We start from the raw sequence: 19,827 nt of genomic DNA on the forward strand, positions 1-19,827 counted from the left end.
AAGTGCAGGGAGAGGCAGAGGGAGAGGCGGAGGGGCCCGGCACCGGCCCAGGGGCATCCCTGTGAGGAGCAGATGGGAGGAAGGAGAGGGGGGAAGAGAGAGAGAGGCCAAGAAAGGTTAGTTGGAGACGAGTGAAGGCTGCAGGATGCACAAGGGGACAAAGAGGAGCGAGGCGAGGAGCGAGGCGGCCAAGAGGAGAGGCCGAGAGGAGGCGGGGACACACACCGTGACAGCAGAAACATGGTGGCTTTGGGGCAAGGAGAGCGATGGGGTTGGCCAGGTCCTGGCCCTGTCCCGTGCCCCACGCAGGTGCGGGCGGGGCCATGGTGGAAACCATTTGGATCCCAAGAAGCAGTGGTGAAAGGGGTGGCCGAGAGCATGAGTAGGGTATGGGTGCAGGGCAGATGGGGAAGGCGAGATGCAGGGCCTGGGAGCCAGGGGCAGCCTCGGCCTCCCCACCCCTCCCTCCCTCCCGGCTCGAGAGCACTCTGAAGTTCTTGAGCGCGTTGTGCTGAGGCCCAGGGGCTGGGGGTCCTGGATCAGGGGCTTCCCAGCCACCAAGAATCCCAGTAGGGGCAGCGACCACCCCTATGTGTCTCGGGACTTGGAGTGGCCACTCCTCTTCCCAGGATCCTCTTGTCTTCCAGGAGCCTGGCACTAACAAACTCTGGGGGCTGCGTGTCCTCCCCAACCACAGCCGAGTTCCTACTGTTACCCCTGGAGACATCTGGCCAAGGGGTCAGCTGGGTGGAAAATGGGGCACCAGGTCTGGAGGCAGACACTAAAGAAGAAGGGACAGATGACCTAAGCCTACCATGCCAAGGTCCAAGGAGCCAGGAGCCCAGAGGGTCGTGGAGCCCTAAGGGGCGTGGTGCCCAGGGCGGGGTGCCAGTGCCAAGCTTGGGGGGGGAGAATGCTGGGAAGGAAGTGCTAGGCTCTGGACACCCTTGTAAACACCCCAGAGACCATGAGCGATGAGTGTGCAGGATGGGGTGGGTGTGAGCGGGTGGGAATGGCGAGGGTTCACTTGGAAATTCTGGCCGGGTTGCGGCGAGGGCCCGTGGCCTCCACCTCCCCACCCGGCTTTCCCAGGAGGGCAGGGGTGGGCTGATGTGATGATCAGAAGGAAGGGGTGTATGAAAATATGGAGTGAGACCTGAGCGGCAAAGAGGTAAAAATAGGCTGTTGGTGAAAATGGAGCCAGCCAATCCCCACATGAGCGATGTGAAATCTCGTTTCCAGCCTGCCTCCGCCCCCTACGCTTCCCACCTCACCAGGTAAGGGGCGCGGGTACTGAGCGGGCTTCCCGAGGTCTCTGGCCCCGCACCTGCAGCCCCTGACCTTCGGCTTGGCCCGTAGCCCCAGCCAGGAAGCCGGGACGCCCACCCGTAGCACCAGGTGAGTTGGAGGGGGCAGGCTCTGTTCCTCCTGCACCCGTGGACTTGGGCTCAGGGTGTGACATCATCTGTGTCACCAAGGGGAAGAACTGGCCCTGCGTCCCCTCCCACTCTGGGGGGACTTCCAGCTTTGCCCGCTTGGACTGGAATACCGGAGGGGCCTGGTCTCCAGAAGCCTCCGGAGGGGCAGGCAGGTCAGCTGTCGAGCGTGGCCGTCCTTTCCTAACCCACCGGCCCTTGGCAGCAGCTTGGGACAGTCCCTTCCTGTGCCGAAGGGCCTCTTAATGAGCAAGCATCAGGGTCCCTGACCAGCTGACAGGATCTGACAAATGCCCCAGCCCGAGGGATTGTTTGTTCATTAGGAGCTTAGCATGTCCGAGCTGGAAGGGATGCTGTCCAATCCCTCATTTGACAGACAAGGAAACAGAGGCCCAGGAGGGGTGTGCCATGCCCAAGGTTGAAGCACAGCTAGGTGGCAGCCTGGCTGCCGGACACGTGCTCTCCTGTAGTGTTGGGCTTTGGTCTGATCAGAAGTCAGACCTGACCCAAGTGATAAGCCCTCCTCCCATGAGTACAGGTCTGAGGCCGTCCCAGCCTAAGGCCAGGTGAGAGGAGGCGGCCAGACCTGGCACAGGGTCACCCCGCCTTTGTGATGCTGCCAGAGCCCTGGGAACCCCGTCCTCTTCCCCAGGAGAGTGCTCCACGTCCTCCCGGACACGGGGCATCAGGAGACGCTTCCCTGAGATCCTGATGGCTGAGGTTGTGGGCAGTTCCGTGCCCCGCCCTCTGTTCAGCCCGTGCTATGGCCACACGGGCTACTCCCTGAGGGCCGGCAGCAGGGCTCCCAGGGACAGGTCACTCTCGGTCCCTCACCCTGTTCCCTCCACTTGGTACCTCTGGCTCAGGGGCTGCCTTTCTGGTTCTTTCTGGTCACCAGGCCTCTCCCTTGCCCCAGACCCTCCCCACCAGCGGAGTAGCCAGTCCCACCTCTGCAGTGGAGCATCACCCCAGCAGGACCTCCAGGCCAGAGGGGGGTTGAGGTGGCAGGGATGAGGGAGAACGGGCTGGCGCCCCTTCCCTAACATCCCTCCCACCACCAACCACCGGAGAAACCGGGATTTCTGGGTCGGGGCAGAGATGAAAGATGAGGGGGCAGCAGGGAGAGCCAAGCAGGAGGATGGGGCAGAAAGGCTGGCTTGCTCCGGGCGAGGGCAGGCATGCCCGGGCAGCAGGCTTGATCCAGAATGGTCCCAGGACGGCCGCACTGGCCTCAGACCCGAGGGACACCACCAGGGTGGCCACGTGGGAGGGCACCGACTGGGGAGGGGGCAGTCCTCCCGCTCCAGCGTCCTCTGAAGGCACCGCCGCCCGTCCAGCAGCCTGGCTGGTTGAGGCGGGCAGCCTCTCCACGCCTCCTCCTCTGCCGCCGTCGCGGGCCCTCGCCTGAGCTCGTACCTCTTGTCCCCCTGAGCGTTCTGGTTCTGCTGGGTTCCTGGGTTTTGCAGGTCAGGGATATTGGCAAAGTCATCCTGTTCCGAAAGCCCTAAGACCAAGGATAGCACCACCATCCGGCCTTCCCTGCCCGGGGTGGGCGGCCCACCAGCCGGGGGAGAGGAGGAGGCCCCGTGGGGGGGCGGGGCAGGGCGGGGGAGGAGACAGAGACAGAGACAGAGACAAAAAGAGAAGAAACAAGCGTAAGAAACTGGCCCTGCAGGAGAGAAACCACACTTAGCACTGTCAACAGTTGTCGAGTAGGGTGCAGGCAGGGGGAGGCAGGGGCGGGCAGTGGGGGGAGGTGACCACGGTCTGAGACTCAGCTCGCCAGGGGGCCAGAGCAAGATTCTCTGAAGAAGGGGGGGCAGAGGCCTACTGCGACGGCGTGTGACTGGGGCTTCCCGAGGGGACACTGGACGAAGGCCAAGGGAAGTGGAGCCCTGAACATGGCAGACTTCCAGAGGCTAATTCACCTCCAACTGAACCAAGGCCCGGCGCTAGGGCTGACCCTTTGGGCCCCTAGGAGGGGAGGGAGGAGCGCTGCTGCCCTCTTGCTTCAGGACTGTGAGGGCAGATTGGCTCCAGCTGGGAGGCTCTTAGAGAGTTTGAGGTCGGTGGGCACTGTATCCTGTGCTGATGGAAGTCCCTTGTTAGGACAGGTCTTGGTCATGGTCAGCGAGGCGTGCTTGATGCCAGGAGGGGTCTTAGGAGAGAGGTCTTCCTCTCCTGGGTCCCCAGACACATAGCCCATCAGAGAGAAATAGAAGCCCCTTCTGGACATGGTATATCGGCCATTGTGGACCTTCTCCTGTGGGCCCTTCCTGGAGATCCAGGGAGTGCCAGCCAAGGCCATTCCCTGGAGAGGCCGTCCAGAAGGCACCGAAAAGCAAAGACGGAGCTTGAGAAAGTGCAGGAACTTGGCAAGCCCAGAGAGGTCCAGGCAGGGCTCGTGGGAGCCTCTGTCTGCAGGGACGAGTCTGGAGAACGCTGGACGGTCCGGGCAGAGCCCCGTGAGCAGACAGGGAGGAAGCAAGAACCTCTTGGGGCTGACACGTGGGCAGCAGCCTGGAGCCCGACGTCAGGGTGGAGCTCCCCTGGTCTGGCGCATTCTCAGAGGACCACTGAGCTCCTGCGGGGCCGCCCGCCATTTCCAGGGAGGAAGTGGCCCGCGGAGTGTGCAGGCGTCTTCTGGGTGCTCTGTGGAGCTCACGCAGTGCTGGGCGTCTCATCCACCAAGGGAGGGGGTTCTCCGATGGGGCAGGCATGAACGCAGCTCAGGAAGCTCTCATGGAAAGATGATTAGCCGGCAGAATGTTCCGGAGGAGGGCGGGATCCTGGGTCAGGAAGTCCACCCCTTCCACCGCCACCCGGGAGAAACAGCTGGCTCTGGCTGGGCCCCAGCAAGGGCACTCCAGCAGGTGAGAAACGGCCCCCGGAGGGAGGGTGGGGCACAGAGTCCGAAAATGGGAGCTGGCTACGTGGTCACACGGCCTTCTCTGTCTCCGTGTCTCTGACCTGGACGTGACCACTCCAGACTGACACTCACGCCTTGCGGACACACCCTCATTTCCTTTGTTCCCGGCCCACTGGTACTGTTTTAGAATTGGTAACATTCCGTTTGGCTGCTTGGGAGCTGGTTGAGCTGGGGGAAGGCGAACCCAGTGAAAACAACATGTTTTTCCCTGGCTAATGCATTTTTCAGATATTCCCTTTGCTCGTTAACAACAAAACGGCTCCTCTGCACAAATCCTCGATCTGCCATTCTCTCTGGACTGCAGGCCAGGCCGCAAGGGCGAGAATGGGGGGCTTGAGGGGGGAGTTGGGGGGCGAGCTGGTAGTGTTGGGCAGTCTCACCCATTCAGCAGGAGGAAGGCCTCCCTCTGTGGGAGGGGGTGGGATCTTGGGGAGCTGGCCCTCTCTAGCCCTCTCATCCTGACCACTTACCTTGCCCACCAGCGTTTGGGCCAGTGAAGGGCCTCAGAAACTGTAAGGCAGGGGCAGGGGTCGGCAAACTACAGCTGGTGGCCTGTTTGTACAGCTCACAAACCAGGAATGGTTTGTACATTTTAAAATGTGATCAAGACTACATGTGTCCGGCAGAAACGAAAATATATACAACCCATTCTTTACAGAACTGGCGCCCCCTGCTGGGAGGGGCTAGCTGCTGGGGCGTGGCTGGTTTCAGTTCTGTTCAAGCCATAAAAACACAATTCCCTTGAGTCTTCGAATCCATGCCAGTGTCACAGCGTGTCTCAACACAGACCGCAACCTGCAAACCAGCAGGCTGGGCTGGGCCTCTTGTCTCACGCAGGTGTTCAGCGGGATTCCCAAGGGTCCTTAGGTGGGAGAGAGCCCCAGCGGGCGCACGGCCCAGAGCGGCCGGGCGGAGTCACAGGAAGCACGTCCACCACCGGGCTGGGGCCACAGGCCGCTTGCACACATGCGGGCAGCTGACATGGCGGAGCCTCTTCTGGTGGGTGCCTCTGCCAGGAACAGCACTTCTGTCTGCCCTGGAAGTCTGGGGTCTGGCCGGAGGGGCAGAATGCCCTGAGGGACCTGCTTGCCTTCAGAATCCCCACTTCTTGCCTATGAGCTGGGTGGGGCCTTGAGCTTGGCCTTCCCCTTCCTCCTCCCTTTCTCTTCTCCCAGGCCTGTTGTGCTTGTCTCCTGCTCATGAAAAGTGCTCCCAGGAAAGACCTGGGAGGTGAATAATCCCCAGAGCCCAGAAGGAAGGTCATGTTAGGCCCAGGAAGGTGGTGATAGCAGGGGTGGAAGCCCAGATCTGCCCTAGGCTCTGAGAGTGAGCACAGGTGCCCAGAGGGGTGCTGGGAGAGGGTGCCCTGAGTGGGTGGGGTGGGGGGTGGGCATGTGGCTGGGGGAACTGCTAAGGTTAGATACCAATGATAGTAGGTTGTTACTTTTCAGAGCTGGACACTGGAAAGAAGGCTCTGATTTGGAAAGAACGTTCTCTAAAGCTTTGGGAGGAACATCCGGAGTCTGTCCTCAGGGGGTGGGTCATTACAGGAGGCTAGAGAAGGTGGAGAGGCAGAGGACAGAGCCCACCGCAGGGACCAGGGACTGGGAAGTGAGGGGGAGGGAGGAGGTGCTGGACAGGAAGGGAAGCCGAGTGGAGTTACAGGGAAGAAGTAAACTGGAGGGGAGGAGGCAGCGCCTGGGAGATGGAGGGGAAGGAGACCACTTTGGGAGGAGGGGAGGAAAGAGGTCCCAGGAGGAGAGGGTGAGTGAGGCTGGCAGGGAGGCCCTGAGCAGCTGGGGACTAGCCCAGGAGAGGAGACAGAGCTGGGGACCTCAGTAGCTTCTCTAGTGTCTCCACTGACTTTTAGGGGGAAGCTTCTCTGAGCCCCGAGACACCAGGGTCCTAAGAGGGGTGGCTCAGCTATGACTCTTCCACAGGGGGCTTCAGGCGTGAGCAGCGAGCCCCAGGAGCCTGGAGAGGGGGTGGCTGGGTCTGCTCGGCACCCTGCCCTGGAGATGGAGGGCCAGCAGTTCCCAAGGAGATGTGGGGGGAAGCGGCTGGGTCAGGGACGTGGGGGGCAGCTGGCTCGGGGGGGGGGACTTACAGGAAGGATTTCATGTCCAAGCCTCGGTTTCGAATCTGCCCCACCACGTGGTCCCAGCTGCCCGGGTTGGAGCGGCTGCGGCCAGCGGCCGCCCGGTACTTGGAGCCGGCCGAGGTGCCCTGCCGAGCCTGGCCCCTGCCATAGGCCCGGGGGTTGGGGCCGGCCCCCGAGGCCGCGTGGGCCTGCAGCTGGCCCAGGCTCTGGCTGGTGGTGGGCTGGCTGGGCTGCCGGCCCCGCTGGTGCTGGCTCAGTGGCTGCTGCAGGCTCTGCTGCCGCATCAGAGTGCGGGGTCGCTGGCATTTCGGCTCTCCCGTGGAGCTGGGGATAGACTCAAGGGTAGTGGCCGTGGACAGGGTGGAGTCCTCGAAACTTGGGGTGGGTGGAGGGGAGGAGAGAAAGGAGAAGCAGGTGAAGGGCTCACAGTAGAGAAGAAAGAAGCCTAGAGCCAGGACTGGGAGGCCCAAGTGCAGGGCGCATTCTGCCGGACCTCGCCAGGCCTCCATCACGGTTGTCGCCGCTGCTGTCTGTCTGTCGCTGCCACCGCCTTGCCCAGGAGGCCGTGAAGGCCCCACCCACCCTGAGGCCCCTGGGTCGGCCCCGCCCAGCCTGCCCTCCGGCCTTGGCTCAGTTTAGTGCTCAGATACCTCCTGTCTGAGCAGACCTCTGGGCTGGTCTGAGGAGGCCACGGAAGCTTCGGAGGCTGCCGCGTGGTGAAGGCGGGTCCCCAAGGCCCTGTGGCTGCCTGTCCTGTCAGAATGTCAGAATGGGAGGGGGTGGGGAGAGCTGCTGCCGCCCCCTCCCACAGTCTCGCTGGGGGACTCCTGGAAAGTCTGCCTCTGAGTTCTGAGGCCTCCTGGCCGTTGGAGACCTGAGGAAATCCAGGCCAGCGCAGAGCTGGCCTAGGAACGCGCGGCGAGCCAGGGAAGGTGGCGGTTCTCCTGCTGATCTCAGAGGCCGGAGTGTCCTCAGGCCCCCATGGCCGGGGCTGCCTAAGGATTCAGGCTCTGGCACAAATCTTCACCCTCCTTCCCGGATGACTGTTTCTGTGGCTAAGTGTCCCCCTTGAATATCTTGGCGACTGGCTCCTACTCAGAGGTGGGAAAACCCAGGAAAGGGGCAGGTGAGGTGGGAGCCCCAGGAACCCACTTGACTGGCCATTTTGCCATAATTCTGGTGGAAAACAGGATGACTATCTTAGTCGCTATGCATTTGAAAGAGGGTGCCTCACAGCCCACCAGCCTCTCAGAAAATTGCTGGGGGTGGGGTGGGCAGGGGGCAGGGATAGACAGGAGACAGGACATGGCTGATCAGAGGCAGTATGAGGTCAGAGACCCAGGTTTAAACCCCATCTCTGCCGCTTCCTAACTTTGGGACTTTGGGAAAGTGAGTCCACCTCTCAGTTCTTCATCTGTAAAATGGGAGTGAAATCCAAGCTGCCCCTGTCACAGGACCTAATGAGATCGGACACAGGGATGTGTGGTACAGGCAACGACAGTAACAGCTGCCCATGTCTCCGGAGACGGAGGTAGGAAGGAGCCAGAGCCTCCCCTGGGCCACCTGCCTGCTTCGTACCCTGGCTAGAGTGCAGCACGTCCAACAGGCAGGGCCGGAGCCTCAGAGGCCCCAATCTCTTCCTCTGTCCCTTCCCTCTGGATCCCAACCCAGCAGTGTTGGGAAGAAGTTGGCAAGATATGGGCCCTTAGGCCACTTGTTTTTGTAAATAAAATTTTACTGGAACACCGCCACTGCCGTGAATTGATAGGCACCCCTCATTTTACTGCGCTTGGCTTGATTGCGCGTCACATCTACTGTGCTTTTTGCAAATGGATGGTTTGCGACAACCTTGGGTTGAGCAAGTCTATCAGTGCCATTTTTAGCAACAAAGTATTTTTTAATGAAGGTATGTACATTTTCTTTTGACATACTGCTATTGCACGCTTAATAGACTATGGTATAGCAGGAATGTAACTTTTATACGCACTGGGACACCAGAATGTTCGTACGGCCCGCTCGATTGCGACACTTGCTTTATTGCGGTGGTCTAGGATGGGCCTTGAGCTATCTCCAAGGGGTGCCTGTGCCTCCTCTCTACGGCTGCTTGAGGGCTACAACGGCAGGGCTGAGCTGTTGAAAGACAGACTCTTGTGACTCGCAAAGCCTAACTACTTCCTTTCTGGCCCTTTACAGAGAAAGCTGGCCAGCTCCTGGTCGAGGGACACAGGGCAGCCACGGACCCTGGCACTGCCTGAGGGAGGGGGCCCCAGGCCCTTGGAGCCGCTTTCACCACTGCAATCAGACCTCAGCTCTGCTCCTGCCCTGAGCCTACCCCGGGAAGCAAAGGACAACAGTTAGGCTGCCCCTGTGGGCTGAGAGAGAGCGAGAGAGAGAAAGAGGGAAAGTTAGAGAATAGTAAAGAGAGAAAGAAAAAGAAAGAAAGAAACAGAAAGAAAGAAAGAAAAAGAGAAAAGAGCAAAACGTGACTTCGGCTGGGGTGTTGGGGGCGCAGCAGCCTGGCCTGGCTCAGGCCTGGGGTCGGGGCTGGCAGCAGGGGCAGGCCCAGGCCTGGCCGGCCAGGCAGGCCTACGGTTCCCTGGGGGCAGGCAGAGGCGGCCGGGAGGACGGCACCTGGTGGCCGCCTCCTCCTCCTCGCTGACCTCATTTTGGTTTCCTATCATATCCAAAATTAGTCCAATTTACAACCTCTCTCTCAGTCACAGGAAACTAAAATTGGTTCCCCCAGGCCTGGAGCCAGCGGATGGCACGGGGGCCTCAGCCAGCCTGGAGGCTGTGGCCGGAGCGGCCTGAGAGGGTGAGCGCTGGGCCTGGCTCTCCAGAGGGGTGTGTGGCTTCCCTCCGGACTCTCCTGGGCACCGATGTCAGCAGGGGAAACTGGCCTGTGTTCCCTCGGCCAAAAAAGCAAACGAGACCTCGGGATAGTGGGCCTCAGCGGTCCCAATGGCAGGCAGGAGTCACCGGCCTTGTGAAAAGAACCAGGAGGACCCCGAATTGAGAAAACAGGATAGCCCAGCCGCTGAGGAGTCCGGGCCGACTGGCCTGCTAAGCAAGACTACTCCGTTAGCTGGGAACAAAGCAGTTCTAACAGCTGAAATTAGAACCTATGTCCCAATGGGCGAGAAGGATCCTAGTTCAAAGGATTTGGCCTTGGGGGAAACAAAATTCTAAAAGCCAAGATGAGAACAAGGCTACCCATGGTGGGAGAAAGGGGAATATACCATCTGCTGAGAGTAGGGGCCAGCCCCACATCTATCGCCCAAAAGAGGGGCTGATGGTCTGACAGGCTCAGACAGCTATTAAAAGGGACGTGGCAACTCTGTCTGACGTGCAGACTACCTTGACAGAAGAGAAGCTAGCTGGGGCTCTGCAACCCAACCTCCGAGAACACACAACCCCAAGAGCTGGCAGCCTGCGGACCAAGAGTAGGGCAGCCAGTGGGGATGGCCGAGATGAGGACGAACCAATAACGGGGACAGCCCGGCTGCTCGTGGCGGGCCGGCAGAACACATGGTGTTATGGGGCGAGCCGGACTGAGACGAGCCAATGGAGTCACCAGATGGTCGAAAATGGCATGGCTCAACCTCTGGGTCTAGAGCCATCTGCTGGCTGTAAGAGGGAAGGCCCGGTGGCAGATGAGTGGCATAAAAACACAGGCTGAGAGTGGGCCAGCCCCCCAGGGATGGGATGGCCCAATGGCTGAACAGCCGCAGGCCTGCTGCCCACGGAGGGGAGACCTGGCGGCTGGAATGGGGCGGCGGTCAAAGAGGATGGGATGGCCCAAGGGCTGAAATGAGGTTGCCCCGGGGGCAGAAAATGAAATGACTTGGTCACTGGGCAAAGGAAGAGACTGATGGGGCAGCCGCCAGAGGCGGAGATGCGACACTGGATGGCTGTTCGTTGTGCTGGATGGCGAGGACGATGGGAGTCTCATGGAGGAATGGAGTGAGCCAGGGGCCAAGGACGGCACCTCTGGGGGCAGCAGCGGGCATGCCAGGGGTCCCGCTGTCCACCCTGGTGGGGGCAGGCCGGAGCTCACAGCTCTGGTGGCCACGGGGCCATCACTCACTTGGACAAGTTGAGCTTCCCTGCGGCCAGGTGGCTCTGCACCATCCGCCAGCGGCCTCTCCCCGCCTTGCCACCGCCGCCCGGCTCGCTGGGGGCAGCACCGCCGCTTCTCAAGGCGTCCTCTCCGGGTGGCGGCACCGGTGCCGGCTTCTCCCCCAGCCGGCCTTCCCGCTCCACCGCCAGCCCCGCTGCTGCGGCCACTCTGGCGCCCGACAGGAGGGTGCCACTGGAGGCACACAGGAGGCGGCCAGGCCGAGGGGCGCCGGGGGTGGCGGTGGGGGAGAGAGGGCAGGCCGCACATGGGGGTGGGGGGGAGAGGAGGAAAAACAATCACAGAGAAAAGGAAGAAAGAGACAGTGAGAGAGGAGGAGGAGAGAGACAGACGGACAAGAGACAGACAGAGAGAGAGAGAGAGAGAGACATCAGCACTGCAAATGGGTTAACAGCAGAGCCTGCGGAGAGGAGAGAGGGAGACCGGCGGGCTGGGGGTTGGAGAACAACGCACCACGACAATGGAGGGGGGCCCCTCCCCGCCGCCTGGGCAGGGGCGGCGGGGGTGGGGGGAGGGCAGCCGCCTCCAACTCTATCCCACAGGACAACGAAGGGTTAACGACGGAGGAAGAGCGGGCTGTCCAGGCCAGGAGGCCCCCAGGCAGGGAGAGAGAGAAAGCCATGTTAGTCAGTTCATCACGACCACCATCACCGCCATCACCGCCACCACCTCCGCAACCGACCACCGACCACCACCACCGAGCAGCCAGGGCAGCAGCACACAGCGGGGAGGAAAGCTGAGCCACACCGAGAAGGAGGGACCAAAACGGGCAACCCCATCCTGACTGCACAGAGGGGGCGGGGCCGCCAGGACCGGCTGGGGGCCGGTGTGGCTGCGGAGCGGGCTCTCCTGCGCGGCTGGCCCTGGGGGTGGGGACAGGAGAGGGGCAGGCAGGCGAGAGGGGGGCAGGAGGGGTTGCTCGTCTCCATGGTCAGCCTGCCCATGGGGTGCAGGGTAAGGAGTGGGGGAGGGGAGCAGGAGGAGGAGAAGTGAGGGACCGGATGGGGAGGAGGGCGTGCGCGGATACTCAATACTGGGTACATATGATGAAACCAGGTAAAGTCACTCACTTGAGGGACAGTCGTGGGTCGCCATAAGGGGCGTAGGGTGAAATGTTTAGAATAAACTCCTTGGGAGGGTAGGAGCTCCATTTCTGCTGCACTGTGCTCTCATTGTTATTCCAAAAGTCTCTGTCTAGATCGCTGGAGGGGCAGAGAGAGAGGGGAGAAAACAGGGAAATACAAGAAGAAACAAGAACCACCAGTCCTGCGGGGCAGAGGGGCCAGTCTGGGCACACAGAGGGCAGGGTGGGCGGGGCTCGGCTCCTGCGGGAGGAAGAGAGGCAGGCGGGCTCCCAGCCGGTGCCCCTTGCACACACACACACACACACACACACACACGCGCGCGCGACACACACACACACCCTTGAGGGCGGGAAAAGCTGTGCAGAGAGGAAGTGAGCTTCAGGAGGGTGACTGGAGCTTCGCACCCTGGGAAACTGGTGGGAGAGAGAAAGATGGTGAGAGGAGGAGAGAGGGGAGGAGGCTGGGGAGAAGGCCCCGTGGGATGCAGTGGGGGATGGGAGGAGGATAGGGTGCTGGCTTCTGGCTCGAAAGTGCTGAAAGGCAGATCAGACCCTGCTGTCTACTTCCTGGGCCCCATCTCTTCTGGCCTCAGTTTCCCTGCCTGTCAAACCAGAGCTTGGCTGTAACTCCTTAGTCATAAGCTACCCCAGGGTGGAGTGGAGGCCCCAATTCTGGCACCAGACCTGCTCCCTGCATTCACCCACGCCCACTGAGCCGCCCCGGGGGCAGGCCGCCCAGCCCCCTGCCCCCCTTTCTGTTTCCTCCGCCTTGCCCTGAGGTCTCAGCCTCCTCTGCTCTCTCCCTCCTGGGAAAGGGCTGAGATGCAGCTTTCACACGAGACGGGTGGGATCTCAGCTGACCTGAAGACCCTCTCTGCTCATTGCAAATGTGGTGGTTGGGTTACTCCCCAGAACTGGGAAGCGTCTCCAGGCCTCTGACCTTGCTGAGGGAGGAGCAGGGCCCTTCAGGTCCTCGGTGCTGGGGCGTGGGTGAGAGAACCTGCCTTTCTCCGAGGGGATGACGGGCAGACTCAGCCTTGGGCCCTTGGCATACACCCGGTCAGGCAGCCCCACCCTGTGCCTCTGCCCCTTCCCAAGGCGGAGCTGCTTGGCCTGGATGGGAGCCTCCGCCCCAGCCTCCCCACTCCCTCCTGTTCCGCGGCATATCCCGTGGGAGCAGACACGCTGGAAGCACAGAGAATTTGGGGACTTCCACGGGAGGCAGGCGGCAGAAGCCTCAGCTACCGGAAGGCATGGCCTGGAAACCCCAGGAGCCAATGACAAGTGTGACCTTGGCCTTGGCTCTCAACCTCAGACTCAAAAACAGAAGACAGAAAGACAGAGAGAAGCTGAGCTGCCACCACGGGACCCCTGGGGTCTCCCTGGTGTGGACACAGCATCCACAGTGCACCCTGGAAACGTCTCACAGGGACCCTGTGATCAGGGTTCAAAGACAAAGCCCCGAGCAGCTCACAGGGAGTGGGGGCCCATAGTGGGTGAGGCAGGGCAGGCCCTCAGCAGCGGGGGGCCCCTCCTGGGCAGAAGACCCAATTCTTACTAGAGATGCCCTTTGCTCCCCCTTCTGGAGTTGACAGAGAGATGGAGCAGTTGGAAGTTCTCCCTCCCCTTAACCCCTTCAGGTCTCCAACCCTCGGTCCCGGTCCCGGAGGAGACCCGCCCAGGGGGCCCGCGTTCTCGCCGCTGTGCCCCAGGAGCTCCACGGTCCCTCCGGTTATCGCTGTAGTCCCGAGGGAGGGTCTTCACATCAGTCTGTGAAACACTGGCTCCTCCAACATAGGACTGCTCAGAGCCTTTAAGGTGCCAATGAATATACTGTGCTGTGTTTCCCAAACTGGACACTCTGTGGTCATGGAACGCTTGATTTGTGGAATAACTATTAGTAATTTATGAGGCACAAGTGTTCTCAGGAACACAGTTTGGGAAGCACTGCTAAAGAAAGCACCTTCACAGAATGTTGACGAGCTGATCCCTTCAAAGAGGGTCCTAGCCCTGGAGCGGTTGTGCCATGGGTAAGCCCGGCTTCATGCGCTCCCCTGGCTCTGGGCCGCTGGGAAAGGGGTGCCATGGGTAAGCCCGGCTTCATGCGCTCCCCTGGCTCTGGGCCGCTGGGGAAGGGGTGCCATGGGTAAGCCCGGCTTCACGCGCTCCCCTGGCTCTGGGCCGCTGGGGAAGAGGCGCCATGGGTAAGCCCGGCTTCATGCGCTCCCCTGGCTCTGGGCCGCTGGGAAAGAGGCGCCATGGGTAAGCCCGGCTTCATGCCGTCCCCTGGCTCTGGGCCCCTGGGGAAGAGGCGCCATGGGTAAGCCCGGCTTCATGCCGTCCCCTGGCTCTGGGCCCCTGGGGAAGAGGCGCCATGGGTAAGCCCGGCTTCATGCCGTCCCCTGGCTCTGGGCCCCTGGGGAAGAGGCGCCATGGGTAAGCCCGGCTTCATGCCGTCCCCTGGCTCTGGGCCCCTGGGGAAGAGGCGCCATGGGTAAGCCCGGCTTCATGCCGTCCCCTGGCTCTGGGCCCCTGGGGAAGAGGCGCCATGGGTAAGCCCGGCTTCATGCCGTCCCCTGGCTCTGGGCCCCTGGGGAAGAGGCGCCATGGGTAAGCCCGGCTTCATGCCGTCCCCTGGCTCTGGGCCCCTGGGGAAGAGGCGCCATGGGTAAGCCCGGCTTCATGCCGTCCCCTGGCTCTGGACCCCTGGGGAAGAGGCGCCATGGGTAAGCCCGGCTTCATGCCGTCCCCTGGCTCTGGGCCGCTGGGGAAGAGGCGCCATGGGTAAGCCCCGCTTCATGCCGTCCCCTGGCTCTGGGCCGCTGGGGAAGGGGTGCCATGGGTAAGCCCGGCTTCATGCCGTCCCCTGGCTCTGGGCCGCTGGGGAAGGGGTGCCATGGGTAAGCCCCGCTTCATGCCGTCCCCTGGCTCTGGGCCGCTGGGGAAGGGGCGCCATGGGTAAGCCCCGCTTCATGCCGTCCCCTGGCTCTGGGCCGCTGGGGAAGGGGCGCCATGGGTAAGCCCGGCTTCATGCCGTCCCCTGGCTCTGGGCCCCTGGGGAAGAGGCCAAGGCCTAGGAACCTGGGGGCGTGCAGGAAGGAACGGTGGCCTCCTTCCCCTGGGGCAGAGGGTCTGACAGCTCAGCAGGGGGAGGCTTGGGCTGCAGAGAGGTGGGGGACAGCCCACTGTTACCCTTACTTGTCTTTGAGAGCCCTCACAATGTTGACCCAGCCCGCAGGGCCTGCTACCCACCCTGCTACCCACCCCGCTGCCCCCCCAGCCCCTTGTGGAAAATCCCCTCTCCTCTCGTGGACTCTTTCCCGGGCTTGGTCCTGCCACACACTCTCCTGTCCAGGACGGTTATGGTCACCTGGCAGAGGCAGGCCCCTTGGCCCAGGCCGTGGCTGCAAACGCAGGGGCCTGGCCTGAAGGTGGCACAGGTGCCGAGCTGGCCCGGGCTCCTCTCATGTGGTCCCTCTGCCTTCAGAAAGCCAGGAGCCCGGCTCTGCCGCAGCCCCTGAGACCTGTCGGCTCTGGCTTTGAAGACTAGAGAGTGTGCAAGCGAACGTGGCTTCAAAGGCTTCCTGAGGCCTCCTCTAGAGCCTCCTCCCCACCCCCAGCCGTGGCCTGGCCCACCCCTCCACTAACCCACCCCCCGCAGACACACACCCCGCAGCTCTGGGAAGGTCCCAAACAGGGTCAGAGCAAGAGATGAAAAGAGAGGAGGGGGTAAGGAGGGGCAGAGAGGGAAGCCCTCAGGATCGGGGAGAGGAAGAAGGGAAGGAGGAGAAGGAGGAGGGAAGGAGGAGGAGAGAACGGGAGAAAGACTGACAAGGGAGGGCAGAGGAGCCTAGGCAGTGGGAAAGGGGCAGGAGACAAGGGTGGGGGCAGGACAGGCTGGGGGCGGCTCGGCCCTTAGCTGGCGGGCTAAGGTGGAGGGGCCCTCCGCCCTACAGCCGCACAGCCTCCCAGTGAAGGGCTGAGCTCAGCAGAGGAAGGAGCCAGGGCTACTGGCCAGAGGACACGGAGCCCCCTAGAGAGAGCCCCTCATTCCCACTGCCCCTGAGCAGGCAGGGCAGGGGGCTTCTCGTGCTGTCTTCCAGGGACCCTCAGCAGTGGGCTGGCCCAGCCGGCCCACAGGGAAAGGCAGACCTGCCTACTCAAAAGGCCTCTTAGAGCAAAATGGGGAAACCCAGACAAGTCGGAGGTAGCAAGGCATCAGGTGGGGCTGGGAGTGATGGGAGGAGGGCATCTCCCCGTTACTAGCTTCCTCTGAGCAGCCCCCACGGGGCTGCACCCCTCTGGGTCACCCGGAGAACACGGCTGGGGGGTGGGCAAGGAGTGTGTTATGTGAGGGTGGGATGGAGGAACCAGAAACCGGGGCTGAGGGAGGAGGCACACAGTGGCCCCGGAACATTGGGAGGGTCGGGGGGGTACAGGCGGAGAAGGGGGAGCCCTAGAGCCACCCTGAGGTGCAGGGGGTGTGCGGGGTGAAGGGAGAACGGCACGAGGTTGTGAGGGGGAACAGTGTGTGTGTGGCCAAGTCCGTGGAGGGGCAGGGGCTCCCCCCGCCTGGGCGGCCTGCGCACCCCCAGCCCAAACTCCCCGGCTGGCACCTACTTGATGGCCTTCTTCTCACTGCGCCCACGCCCTGAGTCTGGCGTGCCCACCGTCTCCAGGGAGTTCTTGTAGCGTTTGCCCTATGGAGAGAGCACCACGTTACTCCGGGGACCCAGGGCTGCACCCTCCCTGCCTCCCCCAAACGGGCTCCCCCTGGAGAAGGGGGATAAGCGGAGCTCAGCCTTGGCAACAAGGCCAGGGGCCAAGGTGTGAGGGTGTCACCAACTGTGGGGTGCCTGCTGCATAGCTACTTGCTCTTTTGTCTGCAGAGCCTGGGCCCTAAGACCTGCCCCACCCCCGGGACCTGTACCCCATCCCTGACCCCAGGACTGGGGCCTCTCCTGTCCTTCTGTTTCCTGAGGCTCTGGCCAGGATCCCAGAATCATATCTCCCTCTGCCACAGACAGATGGCTCTCAGGCGCCTGGCCACGTCACACTGGCCACGTCACACTGGCCACGTCACTGCCCCCAGATGGTGGGGGTGGCGTCCTGCAGGGCAAGGTTGGCAGCAGCCAGTGCCGGGAGCCACGGGGGCAGGGAGAGGACCTGTGCCCAGTCTTGCCCAGGCTGAGTCCCTCACTGTCCGGGGGCTCCCTGGGGTCCCCATGCCCTGGCCTGAGGCAGGGCAGGGCCGAGCCCTGTCCTTAGTAAGAAGGCAGCCTCCAGAAGAGGGGTGCCCACTGACTCTGCAGCGGGGGACAGCCCCCAGAGTGTCTCACGCCCGCGTGAGTCAGGGGAGGAGAGGGCCAGGGCAGAGTGGGGTGGGCACGCCAGCTCCCTGGCTAGCAGAAAGGCCATGGTGGCGGCAGCCGCTGGGCCTGCTGCCCGGAAGGTGAGCACCATTCACCTTCTTGGTTTGGGTTTCTAAATTTAGCTCAAGCAGAGCCCGGCACCATTAACATTCCTGGCTGCCACCGAGCGTCCTCAGTGCACCCACGGGCCACAGGCCTGGGCTAGGCCCAGGGCTGATGTGGGTGGCAGTGGGGTGGGGGTTGTGCAGGGGCTGAGGCTGCCCCCACAGACCCTTCCCCCACTGGGCACTGGCCCGCCCCTGCCCAGCGAGGGCGCGCACGTGCACGCGCGCACACACACACACATTTCCCCAACACCCAGTCATATGCACCAATATCACAGCCACAACAGTCAATTATTCCATTTTCCCTAAAGCAAAATAAAAGCCGCACAGCCGTGTTCCCTGGCACTCCTGCCAGCTACAGCCCCTTTCTGGGCATAGGGCCACCTGTTTAGGGATAGTGGCAGCAGAGCTCTCTGGAAGGGTGTGTGTGAGGTCAGGGTTGGGCCCTCATTCCACCTTCAGTGCCTCTCTGTCTCAGGGGCACCAGGATCCTGGTCCCAGCAGTGCCCCACATTCTCCATGTCACTCTGGTCAAGTCCCTGGCCCTCTTTGGCCTCTTCTTCCTCCTTCCTGAAAAGGTGTGGTGTCACGGGGTGAGCCCCATGCTTCAAGCCTCTTATTACAGATACTATTATGTCTCTCCTTATTTACTTTGACTCCCGCCCCTGAGAGCATCACCCCGATGGCCCCTAGTACTTGGTGTGGAACCTGGTACCCAGCAGTTCTCAAAACCATCAGTTGGAAGTGCCCTTCTCACCCGCCCTGAGGTCCAAGCCCCAGGCTGTTGCCTCTGAGCCAGAACTTTAAGAATTAAAAAAAAAAAAAAAAAAAGCTGCTGGATCCTACGGGTCCACAAAAGCTGCCCTTTCTCAGCTCTATCTCTGATCCTCCCATCATTACCCAGAAGTTTAAATCCCAAACAATTCCTAGTTCCAGCTGGGATAATCAGAGCTGAGAGCCGCTTCATGGTGGCCAAGGACCCCTCTGGGGTGACCCTCAGGCAGGAGCCTCGCTCCATTCTCTAGCACTTCAGGCAGTGTGGGGCCCCTCACCTCCTCTCCTCTTTCTTCCCAGTCTTGGCAGGGAAGCTGCCCCGTAAACACCACCATCTGAGGCTGCTTAGCTGTCTTTCCCGGAGGCCGGGCATGGATGGGTGGGCTAGTCCCCAGTTCACCCAGGGCTGCCCCTCCCCTTCCACAGCTCAGAGAACCTTCCTCTCACGCTGCAACTCTCACTGCAGCAACGCTGGGGTGCTGTGAGGGACAGGGATCCGGAAAGGGTTTGATTTGGAGGACAGGAACCCCAGGCAGGGCCCAGGAGACATCAGGTGGCTACGAAGGAGCCTGTGCCACCAGCCTGCTCCTCAGGGCGGGGGTTGGCTGGCGGATCTGGAAAAAGCCAGCAAAAGATTAAGGAAGTTATTAATGTTTGGAAATGGGATCTGGGCTCTCAGGGTATCACGTCACTGCTGCTGAGGGGACAGGAGGTCAAGGAGAGCCCAGCAACAGCAGGGGGGCATTTTAAAGCCCCTTCCATGAAGCACAGAGACAGCCTGGGCAAAAGCTCCCTGGCTTCTGCAACCCGGGGGCAGAGGAGGGGTGATGGCAGGGTGGAGGGCTCGGGCAGCCCAGAGGAGCAAGTAAAAAAGGACAGACTGGTCTGGACCCCTGGGAAATTTCCTCAGGCTGGGGGTAGGGGCCGAGGCCTGGGAAGGTTCTGCATCTCTCAGCTGCCCACCTGCTACAAAAGCTGTTATCTTTGAACTCCTGTCCCCAGGTGAGCAGGGTGAGGGTGAAGCATGCGCGTGCGCGCGCGCGCGCGCACACACACACACACACACACACTGCAGCACTTACCAGGGGAAGCTGGGACAGTGGGGCAGATGTATGCATCGGCGCACTCAGGGATCTGATGAGATTGTCCACATCTCACCATGCAGAATGAACAGACACACACACTGCACCAATCCCCTCAAAGTCAACACACTCAGCACAAAGGCCCCCCACTGAAGGTCACCAGCAGTACCTGCTCATACATCTTCACTTGCCTTCCTATACAGACAGAGAGACATTCCAGTGCCGGCAGACGGCCTAACGGGCCCAACAAGACACAGGGCTGCAGTGCGTGCTCCGCCACTCCCACAGCCTCTGAGAACACCCGTGCATACATGGGCACATGGCCAGACCCCACCCTCACCTCCCCTGAAATTCTGAGACAGACGCAGCCACGGGAGATCCAGGAACAATGCAGGGCAGCCAGCCTGGCTCCACCTGCCCGCACAGAGCAGCCTGGTCCCGCAACCACTCACACACACTTGCACGTGGGGCAGGGCTGGCCTTCTCCATGGCTGCTCCTCACAGGAAGGAGCTGCCTGAAGCTGTTTATCTCAGCATGGAGAGTCACATTCCCAATTTCTGACTGGGCCTTTCCTGAAGGAAGCACGCTGGGTCCTCCCAAGGACATTGCCCCTCTCTTTCCTAGCAGTGGGCGAAGCCCCCGCCCACAGAGCGCCCATGGCCACAGCCTCCCCTTTGTTTTTAAGGCCCCTCTGTGGCTGGGCAGGGAGAGAATGGAGTTCCCAGCGACCCTTCTAGGCCCCATGGGATGCCTCCCCGCCCACCGCCCGAGGGTATCCCCCTGCAGTCCCCTTAAGTTGCCACCGC

The 19,827-nt window shown here is 61.8% G+C and overlaps 1 protein-coding gene across 9 annotated transcripts in view; it reads right to left on the reverse strand.

Moving 5' to 3' along the window:
* SYT7 (synaptotagmin 7) overlaps window positions 1-19,827 on the reverse strand; it is a 62,122-nt gene that overhangs the window by 17,023 nt on the left and 25,272 nt on the right. The window contains exons 3-7 of one of the 9 annotated variants that reach the window (XM_066251667.1): window positions 16,309-16,388; window positions 11,675-11,806; window positions 10,554-10,778; window positions 6,473-6,841; window positions 2,853-2,975 (exon numbers count right to left, since the gene is read on the reverse strand). In XM_066251667.1, coding sequence (XP_066107764.1) covers window positions 2,853-2,975; window positions 6,473-6,841; window positions 10,554-10,778; window positions 11,675-11,806; window positions 16,309-16,388 — 929 coding nt within the window. Of the gene's footprint in view, window positions 1-2,852; window positions 2,976-6,472; window positions 6,976-10,553; window positions 10,779-11,674; window positions 11,807-16,308; window positions 16,389-19,827 lie in introns of those variants that run through there. The other 8 variants (XM_066251668.1, XM_066251669.1, XM_066251666.1 and 5 more) reach the window with 8 other exon arrangements.

The sequence above is a fragment of the Saccopteryx bilineata genome, chromosome 1 (assembly GCF_036850765.1).
Source record: "Saccopteryx bilineata isolate mSacBil1 chromosome 1, mSacBil1_pri_phased_curated, whole genome shotgun sequence".
NCBI classification, from domain to species: domain Eukaryota; kingdom Metazoa; phylum Chordata; class Mammalia; order Chiroptera; family Emballonuridae; genus Saccopteryx; species Saccopteryx bilineata.